Source organism: Castor canadensis, chromosome 15, assembly GCF_047511655.1.
Source record: "Castor canadensis chromosome 15, mCasCan1.hap1v2, whole genome shotgun sequence".
Lineage (NCBI taxonomy): Eukaryota > Metazoa > Chordata > Mammalia > Rodentia > Castoridae > Castor > Castor canadensis.
Window position 1 is genome coordinate 87,220,652 of NC_133400.1, and position 26,970 is coordinate 87,247,621.

Sequence of the window (26,970 nt, forward strand, 5' to 3'; positions counted from 1 at the left end):
TTTAGGAAAGCAACCATGAAATAGCAAGGGACAACAAACTGATTGAAATTCCTTAAATGTAGTATGGGCTGAAGTCGCTCAGACAGTAGGATTGGGGGAAAGTTATATATAGGCACCGCCATTCTTATTTCAGTAGCATGACCTGCTCACTAAGATGTGGCAACTTTAGATCCACTGACCATGCCTCAAGGAACTAAATCCTAAATAAAGAAAATGGAAAAGCAAACTATGAAATAGCCAATAATCTTTATTTTGCAGTTCCCCCATCCCTCATCCCTCTCCCAAAAGCACTAATTGGTGTATTTGTGAAAATACTGTATAAAGTTTTTAGAATAAGCTCAAATTAGTAAAACAAAAACCACATATCTCAACACAGATGTTATTATTTTTTTTTTGCAGGGATAGAAAAATTCTGGCCTCTAGAACAAGGAGGGTAATAATATCCTGCACTTTAAAAAGGTCCACTCCATTTCCACTGATTTTCAGTCTAACATCATGGCCGAAAACTGCATTTCTGTAACCATATAATGTTTTTAAAATATGACAAATTCATAATGTCAATTAGCTTCTCAGTAAAAGAAAATCACATTTTCTGTTAATATATTTGAACTGGGTTCAAAGCCCATATTCTAGCATTCAAGATATCCATAGCATGGGCTCAAATTGTGATGACTTCAAAATCAAGTAAAAGTCCATAGTTATTCCAAAGTCACTAAAATATGCTAATAAAGTTAAATTTGATGTTTTTTACATTAAAAATAAAATATTTGGTTTACCTTTCAGATATCTATAACATATAATAAATAGTGGCCAGTATAGTAATATAATAACGTTTTGTGATACCCTGAAATTTGATGTTTTCTTTAAAAAAATTCATAATATACTTCATTTCAGCCTTAAAGCACAATATCAATGAACAATTTGTAGAAATAAAACAATATAAACACAAAATGCTACAGTATGTTTTTTTTCACTTTCATGGAACCTACATGTCCTTTTAGTAAAAGTCAGAGAAATTTACAGAAACAAAATAGGTAACAAACAAATAACTTCCAATCCTAAACTCTAGTTAAACTGCCTTGCTTTCCTTCCAACTGCTAGGGTTCTCTCCCCACACGTTTGGGCACTGCAGTTCAGTCAGCTTGCAGCAAACTGCTCACAACTATGGCTCTTCTTCTCCAGTCGTCTTTGCTTATGTACAGCGGTAATTACAGACATGGCTGAAACCACAGTGGACTTCAGAGGAAGCCAGAATTAAACACGATAAAAATTTTAAAAATAACTACTTCATAAATATTTATTATTTACATTAGGGGAAATTTTTTAGTATGAAGTTTTTATACAAGTTGATGAAATGTACAAGCAGTGAGAAGAGACTCCAGCAGTTTAAAGAAGGGCAAAATTAGAATGCAACAAATATATAAAATACATTAAACAAAAAGAATTTGCACAGAAGAAAACAGGACATGATAGAAACCTTTTTCTTAAAAAATATAAGGTATTTCACAAAAGCCTGAACATTTTACGTTAGTACTAAAAATGGGGCTTTGGGAGGCTTCATATATTCTCATCAAAAAAATATTTACCAATACTCCACCTGGAGTTTTCTTTTATGTTATTATGATTATCTCACTCTAGAGGGAAAGAAGTTGAAAACTGTATATGGACTAACAGTATCATCCTTAAATTACAGTCGAGGCAGTTTATACATTACCTTCTCATCAAATACCTTAATGAAAGGCCCTGGAGAGAACAAAGGAAATCAAAAGGGAAGATGTATGGTCTTTTATTAATAATACTTGTCACTGGTAATAGAAAAATGGAGCTGGGCAGCCCTTAGGCCACGCCCTGCTAGAGGTTTTCTTCAGTCACACCACTATGGAACCTCAGACCAGCATGTTTGAGAAGGGGAAATTCAGGGTGGAAGGCGTGCTTGCACTCTGTCCTTGTCTTCCTGGACTCCTTATCCACAGGGCGATGTTATGGCAGGAGGACGCCAGTGCGTCCACAGGGTCAGGGAAGCCACCCTGAGGTGACGTCAGTGTGCTCGGTGTTTCCTCTTCTTGTGCTTTTTATCTTTCTTCTTGTTGGCACACTTGGGGCAGAACCACTGCATCTCTTCTGGTGGGGCAGTCATTAGTCCAACACAGGGCCTACATGTAAAAATAAATTCAGATAAGTAAATTTCATATATGCTTATTCTTCTCCTTTCCTTGTTTTGAAACAACTTTTAAAGTCTATGATATGTGTACCAGAAATCAAAGTCAAATGGCTAATTTACATGGCACTATGGCTGCCTCTTTTTATAGGCCCTATCGGGCAGATTAATTAGTTCATTTACGCTTTCAGCCAGGAATAGTGGAATTCTAAGTGATGACTTGTTTTTATTTTAAAGAGACCATAGATTATAACTGAACAGGCATTTTTCATATCTGGTATTTTAAAGATAAAATAAGAAGACTGCATGTATTTTGGTTGAACTTCTTCAGTTTTGTGGAACTGTTGAAAGGATTTAAAACAGGTAAGCAGTGTCTCTTTTTGGAGTCTGCACTGTGTTTTCGAGGGGTCATCTCTTCCTGGTACTGTCAGGTGCTGCAGGTCTTAACAGAACATGAGAGAAGAGGAAGGAGGAGGAAGTCTATGTCTCCTCTTACTCTTTTTTGTAAGAATGATGACAAGCGCAGAATGTAGTCTGAATAACAACAGCACAAAGAGTCTTGAGTTTTGCAATGAATTTCACTTACAGGCTCTGTGCTTTGATTTTGTGCTCTGATCTAAGGATAGACATTGAACTGGTCTAAGGGCACTAATTCCCCTTGGCAGTGGCCTGCACTTGTCCTGTGTAAGCAGCAGCTCGGAGTGTGGCTGGCAGGTGCTCTGGGGACTCACCAGTGGTACCAGTCGTCACAGTCATCACAGCCAATCATAGGACTCCCATCATCAGGCTTGTTACACCCAGGACAGATCCAGATCTGATTGCCCCACTCATCTCGAATCTGACGTTTTCATAGGGGAAGGAGCAAAAACAAAGATGGAATGAAGAAAAAAGAGCGAAAAGGCCAGATAAGAATTATTACTTTCTACTGTAAACCCAACAAACTGAAAAATCAAGCTAAAAATATAGTGGATTAGCACTTTAATAAAACCATGATTATGGTTACCATGTCTCTGGAATCATGTGAAAAAGAAGACAGCTACTTACTTAGTATTAACTGGTAAGACACTTCTTCTTTTGGGGGAGACAGGGTCTTGCTATGTAGCCTAGGCTGGCCTCGAACTTTAACCTCCTGCCTCAGCCTCTCAATTGCTGGGATTACAGACGTGAGCCACCATGCCTGGCCGTAATAAGCTATTTCTAATGAATATTCTAAACTGTTCTGTAATTCATAAAAAACAAAGCATTTCATAATCATCTCTGTGAACAGTATCAAAATATGATCTATAATCTGTTTTATCTAAAAATTCCTATAACTTCATAAGTTCTTAATGATTAGTTAGGGTCTTTATGGCAATAACAACTGACGTTTTTTGAAAGCTGTAGAATTCAACTTACATAGCTTCCCCAACCACACTCGTAGACATGAGATTACTATGTACAGCCAAACGTGTGTGTGTCCCCTTATTACTTATTAGCCAGACCCTTCTCCTGAACTAGCTGATAAGATCAAGGATATAAAACAGTTGTTACTAAGTAACTTTCCATTCCCTTTATGACATTTTTAGAAAAGTACAATCAACTAAAGGGCAAATGAAATAAGGGGCTCAGGGGCCAAAGAACCACACATGTAATCATGATTTTGCTACGAGTATTATATGCCCTGGAGTTTACTTTATGAACGTAGCAGTTCTACATAGAAAGCATCCCTAATTGTACCACTTCCTCAAAATTTCACATTACTAAAACCAATCTGGAAGACATAATTCTATATGGAAACTGAAAAAGAACAGTAAATAAAACCTAATTTTTAAATGTTTTCACAAGATAGCACATAATATCATTCAGGTGTTTTTTTTTTTTCCCCAACGTGTGGACTCTTCCTATACTTTTAAATACAACACAGACTAGATATGCAAAAAGGAAATGTTTTTCTTTGTGCGTGAGGGGTATATATGTTTTATTCTACTCATGGGCTTACATTAAGGCCTATTATTTTTGAAAAAAATCTCTACAAAGTCAAACTGCACAGATATGAAACCATCCTCAGAGAGTCTGCAGGCAATTCCATCTCTGCCTTTTAACTTCTCCCTCTCTAACCTAAGAGTGTAACAGAGGAGAGAACCAGTAGTCACCATGCACCAGCTGTCCAGCAGCTGGGGCTGGCCCAGCATCCTGTGCCCTGAAGCTAACATGCATGGCCAGTCCTACTGCTGGTTGACCTTCCTTGAAATTAGCAGGCTGTGACTCTGTGCTACATAAAAAAAAATTTGCCATAGCGTCCATCACAGTTTACTAAGTTCTTTCAAATATACTTCTTCATTTAGTCATCATAAAACAAGCTCAGGATAGATTAAGAACAGGGAAACTTGAGCCAGGAGAATTTAAGTGACATTTCCGACACCACACTATTAGGCAGTGACAAAAAAAAAAAAAAAAAAAAAGCTTTTCAACTACATTGTGTTTTCCAACTTGATTCTTTCCTATGGAGCCTGCTCAAACACCCACTGGAGAGCCAAAATTTTTAGAGTTAGACAATATGGAGATCATCGAATCTAATACAAATCTTGTAATTACAACTAAGTAAGTGGAGGTGGCAGAAATTGAGTATAAAAATCTTTCCTGATCAATCCACCTTGGGGTGATGTTACCTCAATTAAACACCAATAGCAACTGCTCTTTGAGTGGAACAATTTGATCATCACACTTCTTTATATCACATCTTCTATTTTGCCTTGACTTGCCAGTTAAATACTTTTCATGTGTATATCATCTCTGAATATTTAAAATTTTCTTTTTATGCTTATTTTTTATCATTATAGCTTCTCAAATATTTAAGGATTTATTTCCTTCTAAACTCCTTTAACATTTTGCTGTATGGTTTCTAACAACAAACGGGTTTATAACACTGAGTCCTGCCCCCCCATTTCCCAATCATCTACCTATTCACAAAGGCCACAGGCATCCTTAGGCTAGTGCGTCAGTCTGCACAACTGGTAGTCACAGCAGCGTCGGGGCCTTTTGCCCGAGAAGTACCTAGCTGTGTCTTTGCGTGTCACTCTACAGTGCCCACAGAACCTCTTTTTATAAAGACTTCACTGGTAGAGTGACTTCGGGGTTGAAAAAGATCTGACACTGTTAAGAACGGGGAAAACAGGGCTGGGAGCATAGCTCAAGTGGTAGAGCACTTGCCTAGCAAACACAGGGCTCTGGGTTCAAGTCCAACACTAAAAAAGAACAGGGAAACCATCTAGAAAAGTGCTTGGACAATGCGGACTCCCACAGGGTGGGTTTTATCACGTGAAGTCATGCTTGGAGGCCCAGGGGGCTGTGGTCTAAAAGTGCACTTCATTTAACACTGCAGAGTTTATCCAGTAAAATGTTAGGACAGCGCCCTAACTCGGACAGGCCAGCGGGCTCACAGCCTCTGCACATCGCCTGAGTCTCGCCCAGGCGTCCCGGGTGCGGGCACCGCCTCACGCGGCCGCAGGGCTGTGCCGTGGCTCAGCCGGAATCTCCCGCGCCCTTGGGAGGCACGGCGGCTGAGGCTCCCTAGATGCCTGCGGCCAGCCTGGGTTTGAACTCAGGGCGCCCCTCACCCGGCGGAGGCGATGTCAAGGGCAGAGGGAGGAGGGCACGCACCACGTAAGTGCTGACGGTCTCGGTGACCACGCTGCGCACCGGCCCCTTGGCGCTGGCGGCCATGGCGGGGGCCGCGGGCGCGGGCAGCAGCGCGGGGCAGGCGGCGGCGGGCGCGAGCAGCGGCAGCGGCAGCGTTGGCGGCGGCGCGGGGCTCACGTGCGCGGGGGCGGCCGGCGCGGGCGGCGGGGTCTTGGGGCGGCTCAGAGCCGGCGCGGGCTTGGCCTCGGGAGCTGGCACCACTTTGCTGATGACACTGTCACAGGAGAGAGAAAAGGCAAAGTCAACAGGGCAGCACCACAGTAACTTCCAGTATAGAACGAGTCCGTGAGGCTCCAGAGAGCCCAAAGAACCGAGTTCTAGGTATTCACCGATCAGTCTCAACTTAGGCAGCTATTTTTCTCCCGAGATTGTCCTCCAGTGATCTTTTTAGAGACTCTTAGCAACCTGCGCACACACGCGTTTTTCACAGAAATGTAACGGACTGACTGTCCCTTCCTGTGGCTGGACTCTGGACTTCAGAGGGGCCCTGTAACCTCCGTGGCGGTGAAATGTGAGCGGAAGTCGTTCCCCAGTGGCTGCGTTGAGAGCACCATGAAACCCCCTGGGTAGGGATCGCCAAGCGGTCGGGCCAGGTGCGAACGCACCAAACGCCGCCACTGACACAGCCAGCCAGGCCACGGCTTCTGCTGTCAGGCTGCTGCCTACTTGTGTCCTTCAAGTGTGATTCCCTTCCCAACCCGAGTATGGCCAAAGACCACGGGAGCTTAGCAGAAGGCTGTTTGTGCAGACACACATGATAAATGCTTAACATAACAGTGAGTATTTATCAACCATTTACTATGTGACCGGCTGTTCTAAATACTTGAACACCAACTGTGCACCAGGCACTGTGGCAAATGTTTACCTGTCTTACCTCATTTGACCCTTATAACAAGAAAATGAAATAATACTGTAGTACAAGTAGTACTGTTTGCTTGCATGTTAACAGAACTTTTTGGAGAGTCACAAATGATGACACTGAACACAATGAGGTATTCTGAGCATCAAAGCAAGCTCTAGGGCAACATGTGTGTAGACTGATTTCAAGAAGAAACACTGTAAATAACTTTCTTTTTTTTTTTTGCAGCTCTGGGCTTTGAACCCAGAGCTTTGCACTAGTGAGGCAGGCACTCACCAGAGCCATGCCTCCAGCCCTCAGGTAGTTTCACATGCCTGAAAAGGGTGAGTGCAGGAGTGTCCAGCCCTCTGGATCACTGACTGGGGCATGTGTTGTCCTGATAATAACCAGCAGCATGGCATACCTGCAATGCACCTTACAGTATTAAAGCAAGATGTTTACTCTAAAACTGAATCAAACTGCTCAATTAAAAATGAGGTGAGCTGCTGTTATTTTCTTTTTGTGGATAAGAAACCAAGATGAAATTAAGTGCCATGCATAATTTCACACAGACCATTATGTGACACAGGATTTAAACTAGGCAGTCTCATTTCAGAACCTGTGATCTTACTACACTTTACTTTCTCTCAATACTTCTTAATGAGCTTTGCCTTACATGTAAGGTAGGGTTTATATCCAGAAGGTAAAGATTCTCTACTTTTATGGTTAGACTGAAATTTAAAACACACTGTTTCTGGAGGCTGTCTCCCATAATGGTTTAACACATGCGTGTGAGAAACAAAACTAAAGGGAAGGTGGGAGGCCAGAGAGGTAGGAACAGATGTTTTTGCCCCAAAGGCATCTACACATTAGACAAATCTAATCTTTGGTTTTGATAGAGAAGGCAAGTATCAAAGCCCAGAACCTGTCCAAAGCAGAAAGCCAAACAGAACTCCTTCTTGTAATTAAGGATTCTCAAAGGGCTACAGTCACAAATTAGGGCTAGATTGGAATCTCATCAATTAGAGCTCTGGCATTCTAGGATACTACACTTAAAGTGTCTGGATGTGTAACACACCTGAGCACCTAGCGCAAACCATCCTGGGAGGAGTTTACTTCATGTATAGGCCTCAGATTATTAACAGGTAGTTTTTTAGGGAAAAAAAGCATATAACAAAGGTAATCAAAGGGTATGAGGTAATGTCAAGGAGAACCAGAAGAAATAACAGTCAATAAAAATAGACCCATACAAACACCAGATACTCAAAATATCAACTATGAAAACAACTCTGTTTACAATGTTAAAAAAATAAAAGGCAGGGCTGGGGTAAGGCTCAAGTGGTAGAATGCCTACCTAGAAAACACAAGGCCCTGAGTTCAAACCCAAGTACGGCATAAAAAAGGAAAAAATAAAAAGTGTGTGTTGTATTAGATGCCAGTGCTAGTGAATACCAGGGAGGCAGAGACTGGGAGGATTGAGGTTAGTGAGACCCTATCTTGAAAATACCCAATATAGAAAGGGCTGGCAGAGTGGTGGAGTGGCTCAAGTAGCAGACTGGCCTAACAAGCATGAGACCCTGAGTTCAAACCCCAGTATCACCAAATAAATAAATAAATAAATGCACACCAAACCAAAACAGAAAAATAAATTTTGTCTTTGAAAACAATCTTCAGAAATAAGGGTAAAATAAAGACATTTTCAGCAAACAAAAGCTAAGGGTTTGCCACAAGCAGGTTCTTACTAAAAGAAATCCTAAAGAAGCAATTCTCAAATTTTTGGTCCTATATCCACTTTGCACTATTAAAATTAAGCTGACAAAAAGTAACAGGTCTCAGGCATAGCTCTTATGGTTTTGATTGAAAGAGAGAAAGAAAGAAGGAGAGAATGAGGTAAAAATAACAATAATGAACATGTTACATCTTTTTTTTTTTGTTTTAAATGAAAGAATTTTTTCAAAGACAAAAACATTCTGTGAGGACTAGAAATGTTTTGTTTTTACAATTCTGTCTTTCTCCAGCTGGGTGTGATGGTTTAGGCCCGTAATTCCAGTTCTTGGGAGGCAGGATCTAACCTGGGCTACATTGAGAGATCTTGTCTCCAAAAAAAAGGAAGCTGGGTGCTGGCTCTAGCAACTTGGGAGGCTGAGATCAGGAGGACTGAAGTTTGGGGTTAGTTTGGGCAAAAAGTTCATGAGGCCTCCACCTCAACCAATAGTTGGGTGCAGTGTTGTGTTCCTGTCATCCCAAACTCCAAGAGAGGCTGAAATCAGAAGGATTAAGGTTCCAGGATAATCCAGGCAAAAAAGTTTGTGAGGTGCGGGCCCGTCACTCTAGTGACATTGGCAGCATAAAACAGAATCTCCATCCAGGCCAGCCTGAGCAAAAATCGAAACCCTATGGCCCCATATCCAAAATAACCAGAGTAAAAAGGACTGCAGGTATGGCTCAAGCGGTAGAGCACGTGCCTAGCAAGTGTGAGGGCCAGAGTTCAAACCCCAGTACTGCCCCCCCCAAAGTTAACTGCAAAATGCAATCATATAAAAAAGTTTTTAATAATCTGTTACATTAAAAACCATTCATCTGGCCAGCACTTTGAATACATAATTTGTCCATGCATGATTTTATAACATCACACATTGGTCATTTGGAAAATACTGGTTCACTGGGTTGTACAGATCTCATAAATATTTATATAATTCATTATACTATGATCAAATTTGTTGGTATTATCATTCCCCTTGTTAAGCATTTGCCTAGCATGTGTGGGGGCCCTGAGACAAAAAAAAAAAATTATTGAGGAGCTTCAACCTGTAACATATGTTAAGTTTTCCAAAATTCTAATTAATTGCAACATTCTCCTCTCCCTTCCTGTCCCCTTTCCTCCCTCCTTCCCTCCCTTGCATGCTAGGCAAGTGCTCTATCATTGAACTGCACCCCAGCTCCACTAAGGTCATTCTTAAGTGAGGATGTCATTTTTTTAAATGGGAGTGCATGGTACTGAAGAACACAACAACTGCTAGCATGGTTTCCCTTGTCTTATCAGTGCAAGTGTAAATACAGTGAAAAAAGAAATGACAACTCACTATTATTGTGAAAATAAACCTGAAATGGCTTCAGGGGCCCAAAAGGTATATGTACCACCCTTTGAGCACCTCCATTTTCAAGGAAGTATTTCAGGTGAAGGAAGGTGGAGATTTAAGCAAGAATGATAAATACATCAGTACATTTAAACATTGACTAAGTTAAAAAATATATGTATAGTAATAATGTATAACAGTAACAGGTATATAGAGCTAAAGTATTCTAATGTCCTTCCATTATCAGGAAGAAAGTATAAAGGAATCAATGAACTTTAAAACATGGTAAACCACCAGGCACTATTGGCTTATGCCCGTAATCACAGCTACTTGGGGAGGCAGAGATCAGGAGCATCAGCAGTTCAAAGTCAGCACAGGCAAACAGTTTCTGAGACTCTTATCTCAAAAATACCCTACATAAGACAGGACTGGCAGAGTGTCTCAAGTAGGAGAGTGCCTGCCTAGCAAGTGTGAGGTCCTGAGTTCAAACCCCAGTTCAACTCCCCTCCCCCTCAAAAAAAAGTGGTAATTTCAAAGGTAACCACATGAAGATCAGAAACAAAGCAATGTATAACTTTTAAACTAGTAAGGAGACAATGGAATGATTAATAAAAATCTGATAGAAAGGAGAGAAAAAGAAACACAGAACAGTAGATGAAGGATCACAAAATAATAGAAGGCATTTTAACTCAAGGCAGCAATAATTCTATCATTTTAATGACCCAGCTGTTAGACTGATTGTAACAGTGAACCTCAATTATATCCTATTTATAAGAGACATGTCTAGTAATAAGCTGAAAGAGGCTACAAAAAGATGCATGCGAATATAAAGAAAGGTAATACCACACAAAACAAACTTTTATGGCAAGAACTACCAGTGACTATGAAGATTATTTCATCATGATTAAAAGTTCCAATTTGTCAGGGAGGTACACACAATTTAAAATCTGTGGGTAGCTAATAATATAACTTCAAAATATATAAAGCCAAAGTGGACAGAACTGTTAGAAACAAAGAAATCCACAATCATAGTTGGTGATTTTTATCTGTATCTCTGTTAACTGACAGAACAGGCAGTCAAAAACCCACCAAAGACAGAACTTCTGAGGACTGGTGACGTTGCTCAGTGGTAGAAGAATGCTTGCTCAGAGCCACAGGCCCTGGATTTGATCCCCAGGATGGGAAGGGAGGGGGATGGCATAGAGGTTTGAACAATATAACCAAATTGATCCAACGGGTATTTTAATTCCCCCCCCTTTTTTGGTGGTGCTGCAGATTGATCCCAGAGCCTCCTGCGTACCAGGGACGCTGTACCTCTGCCACTAAGCTGTACCTCTAGCCCTCTAATGGTCATTTAAAACCCCTGTATTTAATAAATGCAGACTACTTAACTCTTTTCTAGAAAACACTGAACACTGAAAAAAAAAGTGATCAAATTCCATAAGGCTAAAAAATAATTTGAATGATGTTTACCTTGCTCTATTATATTGGTAGTTCCTCAAAGGAATAGAAAGTTTTTTTTTTTTTTTAAATTTTCATATCCCCAGCATTATCTAACATGATCACTAGCATTTAGTAGGCACTTGATGAATTGGAACATTATTTGTTTTATTAAACAAAGAAACAAAGTCTGGTCCTGAAAGCAGTGACCTTTTAGATGAAATGGGGTACAGTTAGTATATTTTTCTAGCCAATCAAAATTTTATATATATATATATATATATATATATTTTTTTTTTTTTTTTGGTGGGACTGGCGTTTGAACTCAGGGTTTTGCACTTGCAAAGCAGGCACTCTTCTACTTAAGCCACACCTCCAGTCCATTTTGCTCTGGTTATTTTGGAGATGGAGTCTCAAGAACTATTTTCCTGGGTTGGCCTCGAACCCTGATCCTCTAGATCTCAGGCAGCCAAGTAGCTAGGATTACAGCTCTGACCCACCAGCACTCAGGTGCCAATTAAAATTATAGCAAATAAACAAACAAACAAACAAACAAACAGTAATATGCTCTATGATATGAGAAGAAGGACGGGATAAAGGACAGATGAGGGAAAAATGGTATCAATGAAACAAGAAGAAAGGAAGATACAAGCAACAGAGAAGCTGAAGGGACTACACACTTTCAGTTGTAACTTAATGGAGTTAATTTGAGGGGAGGGAGAAAGACAGAGAAAAGGAGGACAGGAAGAAGGAAACCCACTGTGAACTGCATGACTACAGGCAGAAATAAACCTGAAAATCTAAATAATCAACAAGAGGGGGTTATTCAAGAGAAGCAAAGGATTGATGGGTGAGAACACAGAACTTATCACTTTGTTTCGACTCTACAGTTTGTTAGCTGTTCCAATGTAAAGTATTTGTTGGAGGTAAAGACTGTATCTTTTGCGTAAAATACCACATATTCATGTAATCCAATATACTTTCACCTGAAACTGAGAATTAGCTCAATTGTGAGTTGTAATTTGAGGGGGGGGGGAACCTCATCAAATCACTGCTCCACACAAATCATAAATCCTAGAGGACTTTAAGATTAGGAAACAAGAAAATAAAATCACCTCCCAAAGCAAGCAAATGTACAGTTTTTTATTTTGTTGTTGTTGTTTGAGACAGGGTCTCCATGTGTAGCCCTGGCTGGTCTCTAACTCTTCATCCTCTTGCCTCAGCTTCTAATGCTGGAATTATAGGCAAGATGTTTTTAATTTTGGAGTAGGGAAGATTTACTAAGCATCTCACAAAAAGCAAAAGCCATAAAGGGAAATACTGATTTGATTGCACGACAAGTTTATATGGCATAAAATGTCATAAGCAAAGCTAAAAGGCAAAAGAAGGGGGCTGGAGGCATGGCTCAAATGGTAGAGCACCTAACTAGCAAGCATGAGGCCCTGAGTTCAAACCCTAGTACTGGGGGGAATAAAAAAGACAGAAGAAGAAAATTATTTGTAATATATATGATAAAGTTTCAATCTTTACTATGTAAAGAATTCATTAAAAGAAAAAGACTTTCTTATTCAAACATAAGAAACAGACACGAGCAAGTAAAATAGAATAAAAAATAAAACGAGCAATAGGTAGCAGGAACATGATAAAGTGCTTTTAAAAGTGAAGACTAGAAAGACTGACACCACCTAGTGTTGCTGAGAAGGGGGAATGGGAAGGGTGGTTGATACAGTATTTTTGGATGGTTATTAAAACTTTAAAAGTACACACAAGCTCTTAACAAGCAATTCTGCTTCTAGAAATCTATCCTGAGGAAATGGACAATTATGTAAAGATATAGGGTAAATAATATTTATAACACAGTTTATCTGTGTTTTTTTCAGCACTGGGGTTTAAACTTAGGGCCTTACGCTTGCTAGGTAGCTTGCTAAGCAGGTGCTCTAAGTGCTTGAGCCACTCTGCCAGCCCTATAACTAAGTTTATGATTGCAAAAAAATAAAGAACCAGAATGACTGTAATTTAAAATACCTCCAAGTAGGGGATTAGTATAATGATAATCAAAATACCTCGCTGTTATTTGAAGTGGTGAGTGGTGATACACCACCCAACAAGTTTATCAACTCCCTCCCAGAACCCAAGTGTGTGAGAAATATACGTTGAAAAAGTTCAAAATAATATATACTAAAATGTCCAGAAATTGTGCTTATTTACTGGAATTACAGAGGCTTTTTTTTCCACCTTTTGGCATAATAAAATAATACAAAGTAAAAAATGCTTGTCATAATGTACCCATCTAAAATGCTGCTGTGAATTTGTGTGGGTGTGTGGTTTTTATTTTTAAATTTTTTTAATTTATTTTTTATTGTTGTACTGGGGATACACTGTGGCATTTCTAAAAGTTCTTATAATATATCAAATATAGCATAGTTGACTTTACCCTCTCCATCATTCTCCTTTATCCTTCCCCACCCCCCATTCCTGGAATGGTTTCAACAGGTCTCATTTGTCCATTTACATACATGTGTGCTCCATATTTGCACCGTATTCAACCTCCTACACCATTTTCCCACATCCTCCCCTCCTCCCACTGGTTCCACCGCCCCCAGATAGGACCAGTTCTGCCCTTCTGTTCTCTGATTTTATAAAAGAAAAAAAAAAGACATTTTTGTTTGATTAAGATAGCTATACAGGGAGTTTCCTTGTGACATTTCAATGTATGTATGTGTATATGTATATATCTATATCTATCCAATTGGTTCATCTCCTCTATTTTTCTTCTTTCTATCTTAGTCCCCTTCTTATGGTGATTTCCACAGGTTTAGAAATTGTATATTCATTCTTGTATAGAAAATACATTACCATATTCACTTTCTTAACTTCCTTCTTTTACCCTCCCTCGCTCATATGTGACCTTCCTTTTGTGATCTGTTTTTAATAATATTGCCATATTTGCATTAGTTCTATATTCCACATATGAGGGAAAACAAGTGACTTTTGGCCTTCTGAACCTGGCTAATTTCTCTTAAGGCTTTAATTGAGTTGTACATTTATAATTTGCTTACCTTTCTGTATGTAAGCTGTACTTTAATAATTCACTAGGAAAAATGATGTCTTGGCTAAAGCTTTCAGGCAAATGTTAACCATAGTTTAACCATCAATACTGAACCTAATTTGATCACTGTAAAAATAATTTTGAATTCCAATAGGCCATGTTCATTGCCATTCTTTATTGTAGATGGTTCTTTGCTTTCCCAAGTTTTCCTCCCTGAACTTTAACTTTTTCCCTCCTATTTAATTGCATGGCAAGATCTCCTCCAGAGCTTTCTGTTGAATGCCAAGTGTCTCACAGAGAAAGCAATACTGCCCACAGCTGTGTCCCACAATGGCTCCATGCTGCTAATATTACATCTTTTGGAGGATTTGGTCACAGTGCCCTAACTGCTATAAACACTGGTGTTATTTATACAAATGTACAGAAGGAGGGACTTTCAGCAGGATTTCTTTACCTGTTTCCCCACCACAAAACAGTGAAACAAATAGACTGGGTCATGAGCTGTAATGCAAACTCACAGCTTGACAAGTCAATAAAGAGTCAATCCTCTCCTAGCCCTGCACAGTCTCCAAGGTTAGAAGCAAACACAATTTAGATTTGTTTTTGCACAGGTTGTTTAATGATCCTCATTATTCAGCTATTGTGTGCAAACACCACGAAACCAGTAATCTAAATTATCAAAGTCTAAATAACAGGCTTCTAAACTCACAAAGTTCAAAAGTTCCCTCACAATGGCTTGCTTATTTACCCCTAAAAGTGAATGGCCATTTTTAAATGGTAACAAAATGATACCACAGGTAAAAAATATGGAAATCACTTCCATGAATTTTGCATAATCTTCTGAACAGAGAAACTCTTCAATGGAGAAAAACTACTCTGATAAAATTCTTTACAACACAATTCACTTTTTTTTTTTCAGGTCTAAATTCTTAGTTATCTCAGAAATGTAGTTCACCTTTAGAAACAGATTCCCATGGTATATTTTAAACTCACCTTTCCTCACAGCAAAAAAAAGAAAAATCACTGCGATTTCACAATATTGTTGTAAAACTTCATAGTTGGGTCAGTGATATGTCTGTTTGTCTGTCTGTCTACCTACCTATCTACCCACCCTTCTTATTTTTGCTTTCTCACTTTCATTAAAAGTCCCAGAAACACCAGGTCCAAGTATGGTAGTCAGACTTCTGGTGTTCACACACCTGTACACTGAACAGGCTGACTTGGCTGACTGACAACATAGTATGAAAATAACTATGCATGGCCTCTAAGACTAACCCTGATATACACTGCAGCTTCCACCATGCTTCCTGTTGGATCTCTTTTCTGTGGGAAGTCAGCTGCTGTGTCACGAGGACATCAAAGCTGCCTAGTCATGTGAGCTTGAAGCACACTGTCTAGTCTTGCTGAGGCCTTCAGAAGACAGCAGTTCTGGTCATCAGCTTCACAGAACCCAGAGCCAGAAACACTCAAACCCAGAAAGAACTAGGAAGTAATGGGCATTACTTTGAATTGCTGAGTTCTGGGATCATTTGTTGTATACAAACAGAAAACTTAACATACCTAGTATTCAATTTGCCTAAGTTAGGTATACAAATAAACATTCAGAATCTCAGAGAAATTATGCTTTAGAGCCTCAGTACTTAAGATGCTAAACTGTAACATAGTCATTTCCATATTTCACATTGATCAAACACCCAAAAACAATTATGAGAATCAGTTTTAGATTGATTCTATGAATCAATCATTGTTTCTTATTCTTCTTGAACCTCGCAGCTCAAATTTTAACATTCATATAATTATAAGACCACTATAAGTGAATTTAATTCCTCAAACTCATGGCTTGCCTCTTGAATATTTATATCATCTCATAAAATGGATATTTTATCTTGTCATAGTCCAAGTACACATCAAGTAGCAAACATTTTATCTTTTAATACAGGCATGAACTATTAGAAAAATGAAACAAATTACATGAAGTAATTAGAGAAAAAACAGCTATTATAGAATCTTCATTTCCATGGGAGAGGCCCAAATGATTATACTTCTATTCTCAAATGTTCAAAATCTATACAATACTCTAAAAGGGTATTAATATCAGTAAGAAACAAATGATACACATTTCCTCATATTTGCAAAAAGATACATTAGAGGGATAATAATAATAAAAATAAAAGAAACCAGAATGGTGGTTTACAGGATAAGCAGGATAAACGGTATAGAGAAAGGGATGAAAGCAAGATTTCTCTGAGGATATCTTGTCATATAATTTCAACTCTGGAGTCAATTAGATGTCATACATAGTCAGAAATTAAATTTTTAAGAATTGCCTTTGAATTGAAAATAAACAGAAATGAATGAAACTCAATGAATGAATGAATTATGTGAGGAAAAACAAAATCATTTTAGGTAACTTTAGGAGGACAGCATTTTGTTCACACATCCACAGTAGAATTTAATAGCAAACAGTGACAGAACATCTTTTATTTTTTTAAATGAAACTTTTATAGATTTATTAATAAGAAATACAAAAAGAGTATGTTTTGGGGTGGAGGTATGGCTCTAGTGGTAAAGAGCCAGCCCCGCAAGCACAGTGCCCTGGGTTCAAGCCCTAGTACTGCCAACTCCACCTCAAAAAACCCCCCACAAAACAGCAGCAACAAAAACACCAAACCAAACCAAAACAAAACAAAGAGTATGTTTGGCCCTAAACAGTTCAGCTGACTATGTGGGTCTTCAGTGGCATTGCAGTTGAGGACAGAAAGGTATGTTAGTGTGCCTGGCTCCATCTGTCAGAAAGGCTGAACCAAAGTAAATTTTTAACTTCATCCAAGAGTCTTGTTAGTAATAACAGTGGTGTTATTACTTTCTACATTAAAAGTTGTTGTAATGCTGTTGACATTCAAGATTTATAAATGTAAACAGCCATAAAAATAAATTCAAAGTAATGCTAATGCTGAATTTGAATTAGAAATGACATTAACTCATCATTTTTCTTTTCAAATAGTCCCATTTCTGTCCATTGTAAAGGCAGAGAAAGAATGATAGGAATAGCAATGGGCACCTCTAGTACCAGATTATAATTCCTAAAAAACATTCCCCAGTAAAAGGAATCAATGTTCTTGGAGGAATTGCTAATTTCAAGTCTGTGGAAATAGTCAATGTATAAGAAATATACTGTAAGATAAACTTGGAACATTTTGTAGCCAGAAAGTTATCAAACATGAATGAGGTAGTGTCAGAAGAGGCATAAGAACCGGGGGTGGGGGGAAGGGGGAGGGAAGAAAGAGAGAGAGAGAGAGAGAGAGAGAGAGAGAGAGAGAGAGAGAGAGAGAGAAACAGACCCCTCACTAAAACCCAATACCCAATGATCACTTGATTAATACTACAGATAACTATGGTATCAACTGCACCAACTCCTTTCTCTGAAGAGTGGCAACAAGAAAGAATTAAGCTTTTATCCTGTCATTCCTGTATGAGCTATATTTGAGGGTAAGCAAAATTTTCTAGTTGATGAAGAAAAGTATGTCATTATCGAAGGATTTCAACTAATAAATATGAAAAGAATGACCAGATTAACGCCCCCATCATTTAACAGCACCTCATAACAGATATCATGTGCCTACTGATGTGTATGATAAGAATATAGCATCAAAATATCTTTGCCAAAAAAAAAATTAAACTTAAATACAGTCAAGTCTTACAGGAAGAGAATAACAATTTAAATTATATAAGGAAGTAAACAGACAAATCCAGCAAGTGAGAAACCATATTGGACAAGTGAGCTAATTTCTTCAAATCAACAGCATAGCAAAAAAGGAGGAGAAGGGAGTGTGGAGTAGAAATAACAAATCTAGATTAAAAGCACTCAAGAGGCGTAAGCCTGATCTGGATCCTGATTCAAACAAACCAACTATCAAAAGATATTGCTGGGTCAAAGGCAGGGGCTCAAGTTCTACAGTAGAGTGCCTGCCTGTCTGCCTAGCAAGTGCAAATGTTAGAACCATCACCACCACCACCAAAAAAAAAAAAAAGATATTTCTGAGACAGAATTCTGAGCATGGAGTAGGTATTAGATAACAGCAAAGAAAACGATCAAACAGTTTATGATAACAGCACTGTGATTATGTAAGAAAATAGTCATATTTTGAGCTGCATACTAAAATGTATGGAGATGATGTTAGGCCTAGACTTGCTTGGGAACTTTATAAGAAGGAAAAGATCAAGTGTTACAAAATTTTGATAACTGTTAAATCTATCCAGATGATGGGTATATGAAAACATCATGCTATTTCTTTTATGTTTGCAAAAGTTAATTTAAAAAATGTGAAGTTAAAAACGTTAGTAACATGCAATCTGTGCCGAATGAGTTAGGATTGAAAACATAAAAAAGCTAGGGTATGTATGTATTACTGTATCAATAGAATATTGTGGAAATTTCTTAGTGCAATTAAATCAAATCACCAGGTATTTGATTTAATACATTTTTGCCTTTATTTTCCTCTTGAATTTCTCCTTTCCCAAATTTTACTCTCCCTTAAGAGCTCTAAGCCTTTCCAACCCTTTCTATGTGGCAGTAATCACCTTGCACTTTTATCTAATTTTAGATGTACCTCTTCTAGCCTTCAACACTTCCTACCTTCTATTGTGATGTTCAGTTTTATGTTCCTGAGAATGGAAATCTGTTTTCCATTTTTCAGTCGATCTGTTTTGACAGTTTGTTACATAAATAATCAAAATTATTATATGTTTAATACAGATCATTTTCAGAAAATGTAAACCCTGGGAATGCTGTTGGGGACACTTTGAGACAGTCTTGCTGTATAGTCAAGGCTGGTTGGGAACTCACTATATATCAGGTTGGCCCCAAAGTCAGGATCCTCCTGCATCAGCCTTCTGAGTGCTGGGATTACAGGTGTGCATCATCACACTCATATTAAGGGGTCTTTTCAAAACCAAATTCTTTAGAGTCAGAGCTCCTAAAATATATTGCAATTTCCAAAAGGCCTATGCTTCTCTATAGCTAATACGAGGGTGATAGTTTAAAAAAAAAAAAAAAGCAAAGGCAAATGAAACTGACCATTCCACACAGATGAATTTTCACTTTCAATAGTCCTTGACCCTACAGTCTATGGAGGCGGACAAGTAATTTCTTAATAAAAGCTGCTTTTATGTAAAAATATGTTAAAGTTGCAAGTTAACTGTAAAAGATACACCTTTACTTTTTTTAAGAATCAAAAAGTATCCTAAGTTATTCGAAAACATTAAAAGCAATAAGATGATATCTAGTGAATTTGAAAAGTGAACAAGATTTTTAGACTTATATCTCTCTACAGTGTTATAAAATTCAGTCATTACTGAAGTCATGCTTGGAAAATCCAACACTGCCACTTCAAAATATATTAAAATTTAAAAACAATGGGCTGGAGTGTGGCTCAAGTTGTAGAGCAAGTGCAAGGCCCTGAGTTCAAACCCCAGTACCATTACAAAAAAAAAAAAGTTAAATAAATAAATAAACAAACAAAAACAGCTACTGGTCTTCACCAAAAATTACTATGCTTTATATGAAATTTTACTTCCCTTTGTAAATAGCATGAGAAAATACAGTATATGTATACTTATACCATGTAAGACATATACACACATACATATATATATACACACATAAAAAACATACATATTTGTGTGCAGTTAAAATAAGTAATAAATGACTAGATATGTATACATGTATATAGTGTGTATGTATGTGTGTATATGTCATACTCTTATCCTTGCAGTGTCATTCTCCTCTCAGAATATCTGCTTTATTATATCTTCGATAATAAAAAATGAAAGTTAAGAGGATTTTAATAACTGGTTTGGAAAAGAACATGTGCCATAATTAAACTGTAAAATATGAGATAAAAGGATATGTTTTTCTATATCAAAGAAATAAATTAGTACAATATACATTAATAAATTAACACAATGCTAAACAATAATAAAATGAACAGTCATTTCAGTTGCTTTAGGATTTAAAGAACTTTCATGAACAAGAACAGTTTTCATTTAAAAAAAAAGTATCCAAGGGACTCTGAAGCAAAAATACACCCTTCCAAAAAAAACATATTAACACATAGTATATATACATATTTATTTATAAATGAAAAAGTTTCTCCAATTCCTGAGGTAAGAGAGACTTGAAACTATTCTATTGACTTCAGATTTACTCTAAAGTTAAGACCACTTTAAAAGAAAGAGATGGAAAAAAATAAAGGAGAAAGGTCACTGGAGCTCCTATGTACTCAGAAGCCTGAATAAAGGATCAGTTGTGGCTTTTAGAAGGCTATTTTAGCTTTTGATCCTCTTGTCTCCTCACAGTTTTTCATAGTCAGAAGTTTCCAACTTAGCCAGAGGGACAGTTAAGAAAAAGTGAGGCTGGGAGTATACTGCAGTGGTAGTGTTTGCCTAGCATGCCCAAGGGCCTGGGTTTGATCCCCAGCAAAAATAAATAAATAAAACCAAGACAAAACAGTGAAAGAAGGAGTGGAAGTCAGTCATTCTTTTCCTTCTGTGAGGATCCTTGTGGAGCAGACTCCAGGTAAAGATGCTCAGAACAGAATTTTGTAAAGCAACCCTGGTGGCTTTTCTAGTTCTCTCCTACTCACGCTTGCTAGGCAGGCGCTCTTCCACTTAAGCCACTCCGCTAGCCCTTTTTTATGTTAGGTTTTTCTGACATAGGGTCTTCCTTTTTGACTGGGCTGGCCTCGAACTGTGATCCTCCTGATCTCTGCCTCTCAAGTAGCCAGGATTACAGGTGTGAACCAGCAGCATCTGGATAAGAGTTAGCTTTCTTCTTTTAGTTTTAAAAATAATTAAATAATAGCAATACTTTTCAACCCATGTACTGATTGACAGACTTGTGTATATACATATAGAAAAATAGTTCATGCTAGAAAGGCGAGACAAAGGCAGCAGAGGCAAAATTAACCTGATCAACATTCTTTGAAAGTGACCTAAATTTATAAGGCAAATGTGAATTTCCTTGTATTTATGGTAATCCAAAAAAAACAATGAAAACAATTAAAAAAACCCAAATAAGGAGGTAGACATTCTGCCTTGCTCACTTGGCTTTGCATGGTTTAATGAGGGAAAAAAATAGAACATGGACACTTATAATTATGATTTACTCATTCTGGTCATCTTAGTTCAAAACAAATGAACCTAATAGCATTAATTACTCTCAATGCTCCTGTATGTTTTAGCAGAAGTTAAATGTCCATAGACACATTGGTCAGTATTTCTCAATTAGGTCATAATATACATTAGCACTATGTTAAAAAATGGGATATATGTGTATATTGTGAAGCCCTGAATTCAAATCCCACTACTGCCAAAAAAACAAAAGAGAATGTTACATGTATCATTTCTCTTCCAAAAGCTTATTAATCTTAGCAACAAAATTTCAAACCAAACAATATTAAATTTGATTAAGGAATTTCATAGTGCTTAACACCATATATCACAGGAAATTTAAAATAGTGAAAAAGATTTATGGAAAGGAAGAATCACAAATAAATAATGCAAGTAGATGTTTCACAGCTCCATGAAATAAATAAAATAAATACTTAATTTAATGGTTTTTAACATTTGGTATACCAGAAGATCTAAACAAAATAGGAGAAAACTTACAAATTAACCCTTTACTCTAGTGGGTCATGTCTTCTGTTTATCTATTTCTATGCAGCACCCATTTGCCTTCTCCTGCCTTCAGCCCTCCCCCTTTTCCTCCTTTCAGTTCACATGGCTTGGATAGGCCTTATCCTGCCCCTAGTTCCAAGTTGGACACAGGAACCAGGCCAGGGAGAGCACCAGAACTCTGTGACTACAGAGATTCTTCTGGGCTGGGTACAAGGTCTCTGATGGGCTACTAAGAGGCTGACTTCTGAGCCTACTTCCTCTGGGTTGAGTTCACAATAGGCTACAATTAGAGGCAATGCTAAGCTTAATGTACTCTACAAAAAAAATTATATAATAACTAAAAAATACGTAATGAAGAGAATGCTGGCTTTTGTTTACAGATAAAATTTTTACTGTGCTATTCATCTAAAAATAAACTTTTAAGTGCAGAACACAATCAATGCACCATTCTAGAAATTCAGTGGGCCTTGGGTTCAATCCCCAACACACACGCTAGTGCATGCATGTGTATACACACACATACACAGAAAAATAAAGGAAAAAAGAAAAGAGAAATTCCCAGGGATTTATAATAGATGACTTGTTCTTGTTCTCGAAAAGAGGAGCACTACCCAAAAGACAAAAAAAAAAAAAAAAAAGTACCTACTTGATAGCCTTGACTTAAGAGTGGCAAGAGCAGCAAATACACAGACCGTGAAAACTGTTTCAAAGGCCAGACATAGGTGACTCACAACTGTAATCCTAGCTACTCAGGAGGCAGAGATCAGGAGGACTGCAGTTTGAAGCCAGACCAGGCAAATAGTTGGTAAGACCCCATCTCGAAAAAAGGCCATCACAGAAAAGGGCCGGTGGAATGGCTCAAGGCCCAGTATCGCCAGGGAGAAAAAACTGTTTTAAAAAACTGGACACTGACAAGTACAAATAAATTCACAATATTTTTATATGTCCCGCTCCTCAATTAATCTGATACATGATTCCCAAAGCACAAATACCATCACAAGGAAAGTAATTATTTGGAATATTAAATTTCACATGAGCAATGCACTCAGTGAAGAAAAACCGCCTGCCATGGAGACAGAGCCACAGACCTGTGCATTTCAGAGATCTGGGAGTATCTGAGCAGTTACGGCAAACACTCTTAAACCAGAAGCTCCCCCCGAGAAGGAAAGCTTTCAATTAAATGAACTCAGGCCCATGGGGGAGAATCTTTTCACACAGAATTATTAGAGTCTTGAGAATTTCAGAACCATCAGATTTAATTAATTCTTCTTATATGTAGGGTCATTTCATTCTCATTTACTGCCAGTGAGAATTTTAATTGGTATGGCCTTTTGGATAATATTCTGGCATAATAATCTGTTAAAAATTTCAATGTTATATTCTTTGACCTAGCAACATTTGAACAAACAATGATCTATATATAAGGTCACTGTTTTACTATTCATTATAGCAAAATCTGGAATAATACAAATGTCCACAAATTGGGACTAGAAGGATAAACAGATTGTGATGCAACAGTAAAATGAGATCCATGTCACACAGACATGGGAACTGTCCCCCAGAAGGGAACAAGCCGTAGAATAGTATGAAGAGTTAGCAGTGGTCATCTTGGGAAGAAGGTCAGATTTGGGGAGGGCCTTTGCTTTCTAAGTTATACATTCTAAACAGTTATACATTTAAAAGCTATGTATTTTTAAAAAAGAAAACAGTGACCATTTAAAAAAGAGCCAAGCACTTCCACATTTAGTAACACTTAGTCAAAATGTCTTTTAAAAGAACCCCTTTGCTTTTTATTCCTGATTTTATCCAAAGGACAGAAAAAACTACAAGTCACACCTTGATGAAAAGTATTTATCTTTAAGGTAAAATGACCACAGTCAGCATTAAAACAAGGAAAATACATAGATAACATTTATTGAAGGTCTGTGTCCTAATCAGGATCTTAAGCGCTTTGCTTCCTAGATATTTTTGCATAACCCTCGCTTATTAAAACCCTAGTAATAGCTGGGTGTGGTGGTGCGTATCTGTATTCCTAGCTAGTCAGGAGGCTGAAGCGGGAGGATTGAGGGTTCCATGCCAGCCCAAGCAACATAGCTAAACCTTGTCTCTTAGTTTAAAAAAAAAAAAGAAAAAAATCCTAGTTACATGTGGTTTGCCCTGCCCTGCCCTAGCTAAAAGTATCTTTGCTTGGGGTGAGTTAGGGATCCCTGCAAATAAGGCTATGCTCATTTTTCCCTTACCTGGTACTACTGACCACTTGTGTCCAGACAAGAAAGAGTGATCCCAACCTGAAGACGATGAGTAAGGTTACAAGATGCTGAGATTTCAAGTGATGACCAATGGACAGGGTCTCTTCCTTCTGTTTTGTTCAGTTTTAGAAGCTTTTAGAACAAGGGAGAACTGCATACCTTATTTTTCAGGATGTCAAGTCTAATATTACAACAGAAATAAAATCTTCCAATCCTACTGTTCAGATAGTCTTTGCCCTGTTCCAAGTTACCTCAAAATCTACAATGGTTTAAAGATGGAAGCTCTGGTCGTATCATCAACATGAAGAATCAGACTGGGAGGTCATAATAGTGTGCTCAATTTTGGAAATGGTATACTTGAGGTGCCATTGGTTCATCCAGGCAAAACTTTCCAATAGGCAACTGGGCAGACTAGAATGAAACATAAGGGAAAAATCCGAGCTGAACAAAGAGATCTGGGAACCATCACTGTATAATTGAAACCTAAAATGAGTGAATAAGAACATTGTGGGAGAAAGAACAAAAGGGATGATCAGAGAATGAGAGACTCAGTTGAGCAAAATCAAGAATAACAAAAAAGGGCTCAGAGGAACCAGGTTCCAATGTAGCAGAAAGGATTAATACTGTAAGGACTGTAGTATGTTCTCTGGGAATTGGGATGTATTCGATGATCTAATGAAAATCTATAGAAAAGTTTCTCAGGCAGAAACCAGAATGTTGTGGGTTTAGGAGTAAAAACTAGAAAAAGGTCATCTAAAGACTAGGTTGTGAGAACCTGGAATGAGAAGAGGAAGTTAGAGCCTTGTCCTCATGGAGAGGGAAGTGTGGGAGAGTATAAGACCGAAGGGAAAATGTGAGAAAAAGGAAGAGAAGGAAGACACAGAGGAGAGGAAATAACAGAGAAGAAGTTTCCTAGCAGGAAGGAGAGGTGGGAATGAAGGAGGGCACAAGCAGAGGGCAGATGCTAAAAATAAGGGATGCTGACACTGTCCTGGAGCCTAGAGGACAAACTAAGGATACACGTAGCTTGGGAACCCCAAGACCAAATGGTGAGCAGTAATGTGACTAGACAGTTCTAAATGCTGAGATTTGGGTCATGATGATAAGAAAAAGAATGGCAAAATTCTAAATCACAGAAGTCCTACAGTGACATGAGTATCTCCCTTATAAGCTAGAAAGACACGTGTGGGAAGAGCAAACAAGAACCATTACTCTATGCATCCAAAATCTTTATATAAGTATCTGAATCTATTCCAGGTCCCGGAAGTGACAGAGAACACAGAATGCAAAGAACTTACATTTTTCTGTTACTGTAATAATGGGAAGTCTAAGTGTTGTCATCAGTAGGTATATATTCTTTTTAAATACTGGAAGTGTAAGTAGTTTGATCTTTAGAAGAAATTATCATCAGACAGTATCTAAAAGGTTACCATGATACAGCTTAATTATCTCTGCCGGTCACAGGTTAAAGAACATTGAAATTCTGGAAGTTCACATCACCTTTTCCAGATAACAAATCTTAAGTACCTTCCTATATTCACTCAATTAGTGACCCTGGGCCTTGATAACTGCAGAAAGAAACTTTCCAACTATCATTCAAATCATATCTAAAAAGGTGGTCATAAATATTTTAAAACCTAAGTGAACTAATAAGACCTAGACCCATTAAGGATAAGATCTTTTACAACAAATTAAATAAAACAATTTATTGAAGTCTGGACTCAAGATAAGCTAGATTTACTAGCTGACCTTTTATTCATTTAAAGAACAAAATTAGCTCTAATTGCATTAGAATGGAATCCAGTAAATTTTCCCAAGTCTTCTAATGGGCATCCATGTAAGACTTGCTGTAATTGTTTACAAGTAAGATGGAAATGCTTTGATTATAATCTTTCCACTTGTTTCACTGTGTCATAAAAGCACTTCCCAAAACCTAAAGCTAGTTTTTCTGACAGTAAGCTAGTTTTTCTCTTCAACATCTTTGGTGTTTATGAACAAACTACAATGGGTCAGGGGAAAAAGTTAAATCTAGACTTTATCATAATTCTAGGTCAGTAAAAATTAGAGCGTAATTTAAGGAAGTCAAGAACTCCTTGTCTGGAAAATGCAGAAAGTGGCTGAAAACCCAAATAAGAAAATGTTTAAGTACCTGCTTCCTCTTGGCAGTAGTGCAGAATTATAACTGAGATACATGGGTTTGGGGCTGTTGAATTTATGAGTACAGCAACCATAATGTATAGAACCCAACTTGTCTTCCCAGGAGCTCAGCACCCAGGGAGTTTCATTAGGAATGTTAGCATCTTTACCTAGTGTTAAAAACAGATCACCTTAAATTTTCTAATATAGTATTTAAAAAAATGTCAAAGTCATTTAAAAATTTTGAATACAGTCATCCTTGGTGGTACTGGGGTTTGAATTCAGGGCTTCTACTGCTTGAGTGACACCTGCAGCCCTCTGAATATAATCATTCTTAAGATAATTTTTTGTCATTGTTCTTGTTATTTAGCTTCTCACACAGACAAAATAACCTATAAAATGTCTCCATTTCCTAACAAGTCAACCAGAGAAAAACAAAGAAAACTTATCGACACTCTTCAACTTTTTTTTTTTTTAACTCAAAAGCAGAATTTTATTTTTTGAAAGGGAAACAAATGAACAATACAAAAGCAAAAGGCCGGGGCCAGGCCCAGTGTCTTACAGCTGTGATCCTAGCTACCTGGGAGGCTGAGAGCTGGAAGGTCAGAGTTTGAGGCCAGCTAGGGCAAAAAGTGCATGAGAACTACCCCCCTCCCACCAAAAGCTGG

The 26,970-nt window shown here is 37.9% G+C and overlaps 1 protein-coding gene across 2 annotated transcripts in view; it reads right to left on the reverse strand.

Moving 5' to 3' along the window:
• Positions 1-216: 216 nt before the first annotated feature.
• The window catches only part of Taf3 (TATA-box binding protein associated factor 3), a 162,346-nt gene continuing 135,592 nt past the window's right edge, over positions 217-26,970 (reverse strand). For both annotated transcript variants that reach the window (XM_074056704.1, XM_020172774.2), the window contains exons 5-7: positions 5,798-6,050; positions 2,890-2,996; positions 217-2,153 (exon numbers count right to left, since the gene is read on the reverse strand). In XM_074056704.1, coding sequence (XP_073912805.1) covers positions 2,039-2,153; positions 2,890-2,996; positions 5,798-6,050 — 475 coding nt within the window. In that variant the 3' untranslated portion in view covers positions 217-2,038. The remainder of the gene's footprint in view (positions 2,154-2,889; positions 2,997-5,797; positions 6,051-26,970) is intronic.